This window comes from Silene latifolia, chromosome 2 (assembly GCF_048544455.1).
Source record: "Silene latifolia isolate original U9 population chromosome 2, ASM4854445v1, whole genome shotgun sequence".
Taxonomy (NCBI): domain Eukaryota; kingdom Viridiplantae; phylum Streptophyta; class Magnoliopsida; order Caryophyllales; family Caryophyllaceae; genus Silene; species Silene latifolia.
The window spans coordinates 134,286,285-134,300,888 of record NC_133527.1 but is presented as its reverse complement, the minus strand read 5'-3'; the positions used below and the strand labels follow the sequence as shown (position 1 = coordinate 134,300,888).

Sequence of the window (14,604 nt, the reverse complement as noted above, 5' to 3'; positions counted from 1 at the left end):
CAGACTTGAGATGCCACCACGGTACAACCCACCTAATCAACGGGCCATCATCATTCTTCAGCTTGTTCTTCAAATAGTCACAGACCCGGGTGAAGTCCACCATGTACAACCGCGTCCTCATCGCAATCATACGGGAATGATAGGAAAGTGCATGGACTGGGGGCTCGAGAAGTCGGAGCCGTTCCATAAGCCAAACCTACCAAAAGCAGGTATTAGACACCCAAAACCAAAAAAAAAAAAAAAAAAAAAAAAAAAAAAAAAAAAAAAAAAAAAAAAAAAAAAAAAAAAATACGAAAAAAAAAAAAAAAAAAAAAAAAAAAAAAAAAAAAAGAGAGGTGTCTTTTACCTGTAAGATGACGGGACTCCCCAAAAGCGGCAGATCGCGGTTGGATTTCCTATTATCCAAACCCAAGATAATCTCACCTAAACACAAGCAAGCTGGGCTCCTGCGCAGCTCCATTTGCTCGATAAGACCCAAAAGACGGGGATCACCTCGCAAATCCTCATCAACGTGTCCATGAAAGACATACACATGCAGCAAACAGAAGCCAAAGGCTCTCCTCCTGGCAACATAAGAGGCGTGGGGTCGGCTCGTTGATGAATCGGTCTACAAAGTCCAGCATTCTCACGCCTTTCGGGGTAACTAAGCGATCCACCTCGAGCCTAGTCAATCCAAGCAAGTCTCTGAATTTGGTCTTATACCCTTGTGAAGTGGAAGGAATAGCGGGTAAATGCTCAGGATCCCACCCACCAATAGCAGCAATTTCCTCCGGAAAAGGACAAATATCACCACCTGGGAACGCGAAAACATGACAATTTGGGTCCCAGTAGTCAAGGTAAGCATCCAAGAACGGTTTCACCACCTTAATGAGTTTCAAACTCAATAGAGACCCAAGGTTATGAGCACCCATATCGTGCTTCTCAACATTCGAAAATTCATTAGTCCATTCCTTCAAGCGGACCTCCAAAGTGTTCATGATGACAAATTTTCTCTTGAAAATTTATTTTGGGAGTTTTTATGAGATTAACGGAGAAAAGACGGAAGAATTATATGATTTAAAGCTTCGTCGACGCTTCTATTTATACTAATTCTTTGTATCCAAAATCCGGAGAGACAAACTTGGGAACAGGCGCAGCTCCTGCTGCGCCTATTCAAAGCGACGCAGCTCATGCTGCGCCTCTTCCCCAGGCTCACTCTCTGTGATTTCCGCGTTTGGATCTTTCCTAATTCAATAACGAATAATTTCCTATTCCTACGGGATTTTATTTTGGTAAATACGAGCAGTTTACCGTGTTTCAAACTTCCTAAATTCGCGGGCACGCATTTCGAGGCGACATCGACACCTTCGCCATTTTCATCGCACTTAATTCTTCTTTTTTATTTTAATTCATTTATTTATTCTTAGGAAATAAAATTTCATTTTAATTAAATTTCATGAGTTTCATTTTAATTTCATTTTTTTAGGAAATAATTCTCTTTTGTTTTCATTTCAACATTTTCATTTCTACACTTACAGATTTCTATTTTTTCTTTTTTTTAGGGGGTAACCCTCCCTACCGTCCGGTCATTTCCGACAAAAGTTTTGCTTTTTTTTTGCACTTTTTTGCATCCTTTCGAGTCTCTTTTTGCGCTAATTGAGACCATATGTGTATAAAATGTATGTTTTGCGTGATTTCCATGTAAATTTCGGCAGCATGACGGCGTAAACCGTTGTCTACCCAACCTGTTCAAGAACTAACCTGCAGGTACAAGCAACACAACCCAGCAGCAAAGGCACTCAGGCCATCACATATACAAATGTACAAGCAAACTGGGGGCTTGCGCCCCGAACCAAATCCAAAGTCCAAGCAAACTGGGGGCTTGCGCCCCAAACAAGTCCAAAAATGTTCAAAATCAGATGTACAAGTCTACAAAACTATGCCAAACTACTGATGGACACCCTCCAACTCAGCAACCCTCGCCGTAAGAGCAGCAATCTCGGCGTCCCGAAACTCGAGCTCCCTCGACAAGCGAGCCGTCTCCTCCCGAGACTGGGCCAACTCTCGCTCCAGCTCGCGGTCACCCTGTAAACAACAAATTGGCTCATGTCAATCAACTCAAACAAAACTGAAAATCAAAAATCAAGAAAAATCAAACGAGGTTCGTACCTGACGACCTCGACCACCGACGAGTGCCTCGATGGCGGTAGCTCGTAGCCGGTTGGCCACCCTCCATAGTGCCACAAACCGAGATGGCGCGACCTGCATTTCAAAGGAATTCTCAGTAAAGTGAACAAGTTCAATCAAATGTGTTCTTATACGAAAAGTATATAAGCTGGAGGCTCACCCTCCGAATCAGATGCTGCCAGTCGTCTAGGCCAGCATCCGTCACAGCTACGTCAAAGTCACGCAACTCGGAGATCGTCGTCCTCCCAGTCGCGTCAGTGTACTCAAGAGTCTCGGGGTACACTGGGGGCTCGACGCCCGCCGCCTCAACCTCCTGCAAAGACAAATAGCTCCCATTAATCGACGATCTTTCGTCGTAATTCTCGAAATCAAATCAAGAAAAGTAAAGGATACTCACCACTACTGGCCAGTACGCCAACCTCCTGTAAAGGAACGCTGAGTAGTCCTCGCCAGGCAGAAGAAGGTCGTCGCCACTGGCACCAGCCAGGTCCGCCTCCCTCTCAGCCTCAGTAGGCTCCCTGAACATCGTCCTCGGAGGGTCAATGGGAACCGTCAACGTGCCCCGAGAGCACTGACGAGCCAAACGCTCGCCCAGATACCACACAGGACCCATCGACGTCCACAACAGCAGCCGACTCGGACTCCTAGGTCGAAGGACCTCAGCGACGAAAGGAGGCGCTCCAGCGTACTCCGCCCAAGGTCTGGGCACCCACTGCGACAAGTTAAGGCAAAGATCATTCCTATGGTCAAGTGAAAGCAAAGTACAAGAGATGTAAATACGAGTGGGATACTCACGCTACTCAGCTGAAGGGCGTTCACATCCCGCCGGTAGACATTGTGAGAAGAGCGCTTGCTCTTCGTCCGGCACATCACCCAATCCCTCACCACGGGATAGGCCTTCTCCAGCGGCTCTGTCCTCTTCGGCGCGAGACTCGGGAAGTAGGAGTACACCCATGCCTGTAAAACGAGATAATCAATAACGATCTTTCGTGATTCGATAAAGAAAGGAATTTACTTTGGTCTAAGGGAAGGTTCATACCTCCAACAGTAGTCCAGGTCCGACAGCGCCAGGAGAAGTCCCCTTCTCCATCAAATCCGGACGAACCATGGCCCTCATAAAGCGGATGAGGACCGCAAAACCAGCAGTGACCCAGTCCCAGCGCCCAAGGGAACTCAGGTCAGCAAGAAAGGGAAGAAGCTTCGTCGATAGCCTCTCGCCCTTGTCTCCGAGGTAAATCGAAGACAAGAACCACCAAAGCCACAGACGAGCCCTCTGCTCAGCTGTACAAGGAGGAGGAGCAGTCTCCCTCCCACCAATCGTCACCAGCTCCGGGGTCTTCCCCGCAAAGTAATCTCGGACATAGGTGCGGGTACCAAGCCCTAAGATCGCATCGCAACAGACCTTCGGCGACGGGTTCCCGGCCGATCAATCTCCTCGCCTCGGCCGAATCCGCTCTCACGGCAGAGTCTCGGCCACACCATCTCCTCGGTCCCACACGGCGGACTGAGAAATCATGCCGTAGTCCTCCGAGTGACTCCCACCTCACCAAAAGGCGGGTGAAACGTGGAAGTCGTATCCCAAAATCGATCCAAGAAAGCGCGGACCAGGCTAAGGTTAGCCCGCAACTTCCTCTTCACGATATCCCTCCGGACGAACCGGAGGACCAAACGCTCCACGCTCGATCATGGCCCTCTCCTCCGCCGACAGCCGCTCGTAGTGCTCCATCGCTGTCGTGTAACCCGAGAACGACCTGATGTTCCCGGCCTCCTATAGTGATTTGAAACAAGGCTATCTTTAGTTTTGACTGAAATTTGCAAGAAGTTTGGACAAAAAGAATGAAAGAGAATAGGTGATGAGTAGTGAATTCTTATTTACCAAGCTCTTCACCGTCCTGTAGGACAGGTGACCCTCTGCAGCCCACACGAGATGCCTACTCTCCCAAGTCTCAGCCCACGCAGGAGCTCCCCTCAGCTGACGACCTCCTCGCCTGACGTTGGCCCGTCTCGGGGCCTCCTCCTCCTCCGCCTCCTCGTGTGCCTCGTCTCCAGTGGCCATCACCGCGTCGGTGAAAGCCTGCTCCAAAGCCTCCTCAACCGCACCGGCGTCTACCTCCATGGGAGTCCTCCCAGAAGTAGAAGCCTCATCACCTGCAACATTAAAGTAAATTTAGGCCGCGTCACGTGACGACAAGCCTTTGATTAAGAAGTTTTCGAGCCTCCAGAGCCCTGAAAACTGTCTTTTCTGGCCATCTTTGGTCATATTCCCGCCAACCCGATCACTCATGTGATAAATTGGGTCAAGTCAAGTCCAAGTCAAGGCCTAGTTCCGGGTTCGAGTCGAAAATTCGGCAGCGTTTCGTTATAACGGCGATTATGCCCTAGAAAGGTGCCCTGAAAAAGTTGTCACAAACCAAAATTTCGAGATGACAGGAAGTTTACCCATCATCCAAGGATCCCAAATATCAAATTTCGTCGCCAATGGACCATCCTAAGCTATTTTCGAAGCAATTTACGGTTCAGCTGTGAAACCGTCTCAAAATTCGCTCAAGGGCTCGAAACTCGAGGAAAATTCAAAGTAAATACATGGTTATGTTCCTAACATTGCCTACTATCCATTTCTAGCATCAATTTGGTAAAGCAAATCCATTTGGGGGAAAAGCCCCAAATTTTCGATCCAAAGGGTCGAAAACCCTAATTCTTGCGGCTCGAAATTCGACAAATACGGATGATTAATGCAAGATTAAGACACATACCTCGATTATTCATATTTAAAGCAAGCTTTTGAATCCAACCTCGACGGAAATGGTGAAGATTTGAGAGAGAAATTGAAGGAAATGTATTTCGAAATAATGAAAATAAACCTTCTGATTTCGCGTTTTTACGCGGAAATTGCCAATTTGGGGAAAAGACGCAGCAGGCGCTGCGCCTCTTCCAAGGGACGCAGCTCTTGCTGCGCCTCTTCCTTGCGTTCCCTCCATACGAATTTTCAAAAATTCGTTATGAGTTCGTTATTAGTGGGCCCATCTTTGGTGCGCCTCTTCTTCAACGCTGTTATGTTCTTTTGGTCCGTTTCAACGATTTTCTTTCGTTCCGGCCCGCGTTTTATCCTACGCGACAGTATTTTGCAGTATTGTCCAAATTCATTTTATCCCGCGCAGCAGTATTTTGCAGTATTGCTCAATTTATTTTGTCCGGCGCAGTAGTATTTTGCAGTACTGCTCACTTAAGATTTCTCCCACGACGATCAAGATGTTCCTAGTCGTCAATATATTCCCCAACAAGAGTTCGCTTGAGACCGACGCAAGCAGATTCAACCTCAGGTTTTTTTTGCCAGAGTTCGTTTGAGACCGACGCAAGCGGATTTTCCCCAGCAGTTTCTACCGACGTCCTGCTGCTTTCAATATTTCTTGTTTCCCTGCGGAGTTCGACATGGTGTCGTTCTCCAGAAGTTCCTATACCCAAACCCTTAGGTTGACCTTATTATTTGGCCTCCTTCCCGTCAATGCTTTCCTTTAGGGTCCCACACCCTAGCACCAATCCTTATATAACTTTTAGGTCTTACCCTTAGCTCCTAAGTTCAACCCTTAGCTCCTATGCACCTCCGAAAGCATCTCGAGAAGAAGTCTCAGGTATAGTCTCTTCTTATGGCTGGCGAGCTTCCTTACGTAGTCTAATGGACTTTAAACGACCCTCCCCGATAGTCGACAGACTCTAAAATGTTCCCGACGATAGGTCCTTAGCTCAGACCCCTTGAGTCGCCTCGCGTCGCCATAGTCGTTAGGTTGTAATCTTCGATTGACCTGATGGCTATACTTTGACTTTCGCCTTGTCCAAGCCTCAGTCAAAGTGGGGGCTCTGTAGACACCTCGTTTCCGCACCTCCCGCAAGTCACCCGGTGATGATTGGGCCACATGTTTGATCCGCGGAACGATTTGTGACAGTTCGTAAGATTATCGTCAAGTGTTTGCTCAAATATTAATGTCGACCTCTTAGTTGTCATCTACGTCCTGAAACGGTCGTTTTGGCAGTAATTAGAGTACATTCGGAGTCCGGGTCAAAAACCGTCTCCATTTTTCGATATTTGTTAAATCCCGAGTCGAATGTTGGAATGTTCCGGATATTTCTATTCCATATTTCATAAATTTTATCTTTTGGCAAATAATATCCCGTAATATTCAAAAGATAATCGAATTATTTCCGTCCTACCATAACTCAAACACGGAAATCTTTCTTCAGCAGGAGGAAACCTCCTCGGGAACAGACGCAAGACAGCGCCGCGCCTCTTCCAAGGGACGCGATGGGTGCTGCGCGCCTCTTCCCAGCCCTTCTTTGCATGATTTACGTATCTTTTTTATATCTTTCCGAGATTCACTTCCAAAGAGTCTCCGAAACCCTATTCCTTCACGTGATTAGTATAAATAGGAGCTTTCGTTCCTCATATTTCTCACGCGAGTGTCCGCCCTTCTCTTCTCCCTTTGCATTCTAGACTTCGTTCTTACTAATTGGCGCCTACGTGCTTGGACTTCCACCCACGTAAGCTCGGATCTTTCCGGGTACCAGCCTCTCCGTTGCATGACCGACCAATTTGACCAACTACACCAATAATCAACTTAAATTAATCAATCGTTTTCCTCTTACGAGGGCACTTTCCTTGCATTCGCGTCGAGCATTCACTAGTCGATTTTCTTAGTTCATCTCGTTCCGTCAACATGTAAGTCTGAGGGTGTATATTCCTCTTTTATTTATTGTATTTAATTTTCGTATCACCATTGTAAGGTTTATGTCGAAAACACCGTTGAAATCGATTTCTAAAACCGTGCTTTAAAAGTCTGTTTTTGTGGATTTCCAGTAGACAGACGTCGAGAAAAGACGAGAAGAATCGCTGCGCCTCTTGAAGGAGCGCAGTTCCTCGCCGCCTCTTCGTGAGGCCGCGCAGATTCTGCTTCTTTTTCTTCTTCTTCGTCTTCTGTAATTCGTGTGTTTTCTTATTTGTTTTAATATATTTGTTCTTTAATTCGTTCACATGATAGTTTAATAATCATATATAATTTATTCATTCATTATTAACATGTAATCATCATAAGTCCGACTTAAATCCCTTATAATCAATATTTGCGGGTTTTCGTTATTAACATTCAAACCCGGATTTTAGAGATTCAATTTGTTCATATTGGGTTTCTGAGATTCGTCATTGATATAGTTTTCACATGTTCATTGCTTATTCATTGTATATTCATCATATCTAAGATTAATTAGTTGATTTTTATAGAAGACTCATTCATTAACATCGTTCCTTCATGTAATTAATTCGTTTAATTCCGTCTTTTCCATGTTTTACTGTTTTTATGACTCATTCATATGTAATTAACCTGTTAAATCACTTTCATCCGAGTCAATTGTCGTAATCAATCCTTAAAATTACCAATTAACATTAACGATTTGTAGTTCCGGCTTCACAGCCAGAACTCACCCTTGGAACAGACGCAGCAACTGCTGCGCCTCTTCCAGAGGGCGCAGTCTCTGCTGCGCCTGTTCCAGGATGAATTCTGTCTCTGAACCCCGTTTCTGTCTTGACCTAGTTTGTTTAGCTTACGTATTAATCAACTATTATCCGTAATATCACTAATTTCTGTTCGTCTTTTATTAATTTTATTTCCTTTCATTCTTTTATTCCTTTTTTCTCAAATCATCCATTTTAAAGGTATTTTCGACATAAATCGCCTATTCCATTGTAATTATTGTAATTTTCATTATTGTAATTTATAATTATTGTATTTCTTTTATTCATTTGTATGTTTTTCACATGTAATTGAATTTAAATCCTACTTCGACATTAATTGTATGCTTAACTAATTGTTTCACCGACTTAGTCTAATCTTCACATGTTAGGATTAAAACTTGGATGTTGCATTGCATGCATATAGCCGACGATATATCAAGTACGAATAACTTCCCTAATCATTAGTAGAGGCCGCTATCGAGGCGGGAGGGATTAGGTGTTCGATCAAAAGAGCTTCCTAATACGTACCCTCACCCCTTACTCCAGATCTCCGTGAGCACCCGTGTTCATTGGCATCCACGAGAGTCATTCTAGACATAGAATGCTAAGGGTAACGATTGCTTAGTGTTCATGTCACTACTTTGTGTCTTGACATGACACGAGGTATTCGAACGGTTCCAATTTCCCATAAAAATTGGTGGCGACTCCATACAAAATGCAAACGCTTGTCCCTCGTTTCTCACCAAGCGCCCCCGTGGGCGGCCCGCTGTCCACACATTGGTTATTCAAAACTCAGGAATGTTGTAAACAAAGACAAGTCTAATAAAATGCAAACTTTTTGTGATACATGTATTTTAGCCAAGCATCATAGATTGCCATTTCCTGTGAGTTATTCTAGGGCTTCTTGTTGTTTTGCTTTAATTCACATGGATGTTTGGGGTCCATATAAGACTCCCTCATTGTCAGGAGCACGATCATTTCTTACCATTCTTGATGATTATACTCGTAATACCTGGACAATTCTTTTTCAGACTAAAGATCAAGTGCCAACATTGATTAAGAATTTCTTTGCTTACATTGAAACACAATTTAATGCTAAATTAAAAGTAATTAGAAGTGATAATGGTACTGAATTTCTAGATCAAGTATGTGGTTCACTGTTTAAAGCTAAGGGTTTGTTGCATCAGACTAGTGTTGTAGGCACACCCCAACAGAATGGGCGTGTAGAAAGAAAACACAGGCACTTGCTTGATACTGCCAGAGCTATAAAAATACATTCTGGTCTGCCTATAAAGTTTTGGGGGGATTGTATTCTAACTGCAACACATTTGATCAATTTAATGCCTTCTTCTATCTTATCTTGGAAGACACCATATGAGTTACTTTTTAAAGTCAAACCCAAATATGATAATCTAAGAGTGTTTGGTTGTAGTTGTTATGCAACAATGCCTCCCACATATAAGGATAAATTTGGTACTCGTGCAAGACATTGTGTTTTTATTGGTTATCCACACAATCAAAAGGGTTTTAAGCTTTATGATCTTTTCACTCATAAGACATTTGTTAGCAGAGATGTAGTTTTTCAGGAGGATAGATTTCCTTTTAAAACTGTCCCTGCAGACAGTCAAAATGATGTTGATCTGGTTAATCCAGCAACGTCCAGTGTATTGGTCCCTCTTGTTTCTTCTAACAATGACAGGAATTCTGAAGCAACCCAGTCAGTTAGTAATGAGGAGCCTGAGGTGACTGTCCAAAATGAAATTCCTAACACTATTCCCATTCCAAGGAATAGTAGACCAAGACAAAACCAACCAGCAGGGGAGATTAGAAAGTCTACAAGGCCTCGGGTTATTCCACCCAGATTTCAAGAGTATCAATGTAATCTTAAAAAGACAACTACAGCACAATCTAGTGCATTCAGTACTACAATGCTTACTCAGCTACAAGATTTTGCACCAGAGTATGTTCACTCTTTGAGCAATGTCATTCAAGAGCCTGAACCTTACAACTTTGCACAAGCCAAACAAGACCAAAGATGGGTTGAAGCAATGGGTAAAGAGATTCAAGCTTTGGAGGACAATAAAACTTGGGATATTGTTCCCTTACCTGAAGGACATAAGGCAATTGGGTCCAAATGGATTTTCAAGATTAAATATAAGCAAGATGGTAGTATAGAAAGGTTTAAAGCAAGATTGGTGGCCAAAGGATACAGTCAAGTCAAAGACAAAGACTACACTGATACATTCTCACCAGTTGCAAAGTTCACCACAGTCAGAACTTTGTTAGCTGTTGCAGCTGCCAAGGGTTGGAATTTACATCAATTAGACATAAACAATGCATTTTTGCATGGTTTTCTGGATGAAGAGGTGTATATGAAGCCACCTGAGGGATATAAGGTTAATCCAGGGCATGTTTGCAGGTTGAGAAGGTCTCTTTATGGTCTAAAACAGGCTTCAAGACAATGGAACAAAGAGTTATCCAAATATTTACTAAGTATAGGGTTCGTGCAATCTAGACAAGACTATTCTCTCTTTACTAGATTTAACCCTGCAACAAAGTCTTTTATCCTCGTCCTGGTATATGTTGATGATCTAATCATTACTGGCAATAGAGATTCTGAGATACTCCTGATCAAGGAAGGACTGGACACTGCCTTTTCTATTAAAGATCTGGGGTTTATGAGGTACTTTTTGGGCCTTGAGATCTCAAGAAATCAGACAGGCATAATGATCAACCAACGAAAGTATATCTTGGACATATTATCTGATCTGAACATGGAGAATTGTGCAACAACTGCATTTCCTATGCCTAGAGGACTGAAGTTATCCATTGATCAAGGCACATTACTGGAAGAACCAGAACAGTACAGACGACTGGTTGGGAGATTACTATATCTGAACATGTCTCGACCTGATTTGTCCTATTCTGTACAGCATTTAAGCCAATTTTTAAGCCAACCCAGAGAACCTCATATGCAGGCTGCACTACATATTCTTAAGTACCTCAAAGGCACAATCAACACTGGACTGTTATATAAGGCACAGTCTGATCTCAGTGTCTGCGCATATACGGATGCAGACTGGGGTCAATGTGCTTACAGTTGCAGATCACTGAGTGGCTACTGTGTATTTTTGGGCCAATCCTTAGTATCATGGAAGTCTAAAAAGCAAAAAACAGTTAGCAAGAGCACGGCAGAATCAGAATACAGGAGTATGTCATATACTTCCTCAGAGTTAGTTTGGTTGGATGTTCTCCTTACTGACATGAGAATCTCAGTTCCTAAGCCTATTCCTCTACATTGTGATAACAAGGCTGCAGAACATATAGCTCAGAACCCAGTATTTCACGAGAGAACAAAGCATCTAAGTATAGATTGCCATTTTGTAAGGGACAAACAACAAGAAGGTTTCTTAATCACTCAACATATTCGTTCAGGACTTCAAATAGCAGACATAATGACAAAACCTTTGGGAGCAGAACAGCATAAATTTTTATCTCTCAAGCTAGGTCTTGTGTTTACCCCAAGCTCAGCTTGAGGGGGGAGTATTGATAATGTAAGACTAAGTTAGTTAGTAGTTAAGACTAAGTTAGTTAGAAAGTTGTTATGCTGAGCTGTCAAGGTTGTTACAAGGAGTTAGGTTAGTTAGGTCGGTTAAAGTCTCATATATATACTCCCTCATTGTATTACAGAAATCACAACTTTCAGAATATAATTTCATACAATATTTTCTGCAATCATGTTATTGCATATGAGCTATATTTGATAAATAATAATCCAAATTCCAGCTAACCGTTAATTTCATAATTCATGAGAACAAGCTAAAATGGCAAAGAGGCAATAAGACTGAAGTATAAGGCAGCTAATTCATCCAACAACCAACATGTGAAATGATAATTACAAATATCAAGACATAACATAAAATTTCCAATAATAACTAATCTCACCTCAAAGACAAACCCTCGACCCGAGTCCCGCGACGGGTCATCGGTCAAATCGAGGCTGACCGGTTTAAACCTAGTTTGACCAAACTCGTTTGGTCAATCTGGCCCAGCTCAGAGTCTTTGCCTACTTTGGCCCAAATCATAAAATTTATCACAATATAATTCTCATGCTATTTCCAATTTCTATCATGTGAAAAACGAAAGTAAAACATTATCAATCACCTAAACACTTATCAAACAACAACACAACATCAACTACTAATGTGACATTAATTCGTCGAGTAACTCGGAATAGTTACCTTACGCTAGCAAAGAGACAAGTAATAACTTGAGAAAGCTTCTAAAACCCAAAATTACTCTTCATCTTCAACCACATATGAGCCACCTAAAATAATTATGTGAAAGGACGATATTAACGAATTATCTTTATATAAAATATGAGACAAAAATTAATTTAATTATATTTTAAATAAACCAAACTAGTGTCAAAACAAATTATAGACACGGCTCAAAAGTTATTATGACAACCTCAAACTCGGCCTAACCACCAACTACACATGGCCTCAAACTCGTGACTTAGCTAGGCCACGGCCAGGCCACAGCTAGGCCACTGGGAGTCCGACACGACCACCACCCGACTACCCATAGCCACCCTTCACCCTACTTCATAACCTGACCCAAAAATCAGTCCAAAACAGAACCCAAAAGATGCCTAAGTTCGACCCCAACTCCAGTCCTCAAATGCAAAGTGAAAACCCACGATGACGGCTCTCGTCCCGCCCAAAAAGCAGTACCAATCGTCCCCTTAAGACTCCATTCTCGCGCCTAAAAACAGTCCTAGCTGAGCCAACTAAGTCGGCATTTAAAACGGTTTTAGAGCGGAAATCCACAAGTATAAAGCAACTCAAAAACAGACCCTAAAGACTACAAAAATCGCCCCAACACAGAGTCCAAATCAGTCCAAAACAAACCCTACATGTCAGTATACACCGTCTCAACTATAAAACACACCAATTATCACCCAAAACAATCCATACATGTCAGCATACACCGTCTTAAATATACCACTTACTAGCTAGCATCCCAAATGATCCCTAGAGGTCATTGTACACCGTCTCAATCATCTCCACATATCAGTATACACCGTCTCAACTATACAACTGACTAATTAACATCCATAAGGATCCCTATATATAATTATACACCGTCTTAATTATAAAACAGACTAACCAGCATTCGAAATAAACATATTTTACAAGTAATATCGAGTAATCCATAATTGTTACCTTTTTCCGATTGAACTAATCATTTATGACTAACAAATCTTCTACAAGACCGTCTATTTTAGTACATACAACCGTCTTATCATAAATAAAGCTGAAAATATAAATGGGTTTGTAAAAATACATGACGAAAATGAATTTTACTTACAACGGATTGACGAGAACGACGAAAGGAGCGCTATGGAACAAAAATAGTTGAAAACGGATGACAAACGGAAACATCGTATCAATTTTGAAGATCAAAATTAAAACGAAGGAAAAGAAGAACAAAGAAGGGAAGAAGAAGACGTGAAGGGATGAAGAAATGCGGCGTGACTGCCATGACTGCTATTTATTATACGTACGTTTCTTCGTCGTTAAGAAACTTCGATCGTTATTAAAACCGTTTCGAGTTAAATTTAACCGATTTAAGTAAAAGTTTCGGTAATAAAACGGAATCAATAATAAATAAATTTAATGAGTGAAAATAAAATAAACTCAGCTAGTTAACGTAAATAATACAATATCAGCTTGAATCGGAATTATTAGCGATTTTTACAAAACTAACGGATATTAATAAAAATTGCTAATTTAGTGAAATAAGCTCAAAATAGCTAATTGGACGGTTTTGTTCCCAAAATCCATCTCGGGTTCACTTAAAACAACTTTCATAAGGACTCGTAAAGAAACGGAAATTATTAAATAAATAAACTCGAACTAATTTCAATAAACTCGAACTAACTTTAAATAAACTTATTAATGATTATTAAAATTAACGTATCGAATTATGATGAAATTAATTAATTAGCTAAGCATAAATATATAAATCGTTAAATGATGTAATTAAATTCAAAATAGCAATTAAAAGAATTTTATCCAACTTAATAAAATACGGGGTGTTACAATAGTTTATACGAAATTACTAACAATCAATTAATAATCCCCTTTCTAATCAACCTAGATCCCCTTCATCCTAGATGAATGATTTAGCTACTCCTAGTAATTTGATTAACAACAATAAAGATGGATAGCAACATAATTGAAGACATGAAATAACAATAATTAATTAAAAGCATAAAACTTGAACAATAAATTATGAAGAAGGATTGGTACCTTAATTAATGAGGAAAGATTAAAAGATCCAAAGTATGAAAGTTAAAAGTATTTTCAGCCGTCGAAAAGTAATAAAAGCGTAAAACATAAACCCTACGAGTTTAGAATATATATTACAAACAAGACGTGTTTTAGGAAAATACGGAAATAAGACTATCAGAAAGGATCCTCGATCGAGCCTCGCCATACTCGATCGAGGGGGGTTATTCGATCGAGCCCTAATGTACTCGATCAAGGAACTAAGGTGTTCAACTTGATTTTTTCTTTTACTTCTCTTCTTATCTTCAAGTCTCCTCGTTTCTCGTGCCATGCCCCGTGTATTCCACTATGCCATAACCGCAATGCTCATCTTTACTTGATTCACCTCGTAATGCGTCATTTCTGCATTAAAACATAAAATAGCGGCAGTATCGATATTTCACTAATAAAGGCATATAAATGATATAATAGGCACAGAAACGGTATCAAAACAACATGAAAGAAGTTATAAAAGTGTATATAAAAGTGATACATCAAACTCCTCCAAACCAAACATTTGCTTGTCCCTAAGCAAAGCAATCACACCATACAAAAGACAAACATATAAATGGTGAACGAATAACTCAGAGCAAATGTCAAGGC

General features: G+C 41.4%; 1 protein-coding gene across 1 annotated transcript; it reads right to left on the bottom strand.

Annotated features, from left to right (window-relative positions):
- Positions 1-1,766: 1,766 nt before the first annotated feature.
- Positions 1,767-2,714, bottom strand: LOC141630345 (uncharacterized). Its single transcript, XM_074443179.1, has 4 exons — positions 2,564-2,714; positions 2,327-2,479; positions 2,149-2,241; positions 1,767-2,064 (listed from the first exon to the last, which is right to left on the bottom strand). The coding sequence occupies exons 1-4, from the start codon at positions 2,690-2,692 to the stop codon at positions 1,927-1,929; spliced, it is 513 nt and encodes a 170-aa protein (XP_074299280.1). The 5' UTR covers positions 2,693-2,714; the 3' UTR covers positions 1,767-1,926.
- Between the last annotated feature and the right edge of the window lie 11,890 nt (positions 2,715-14,604).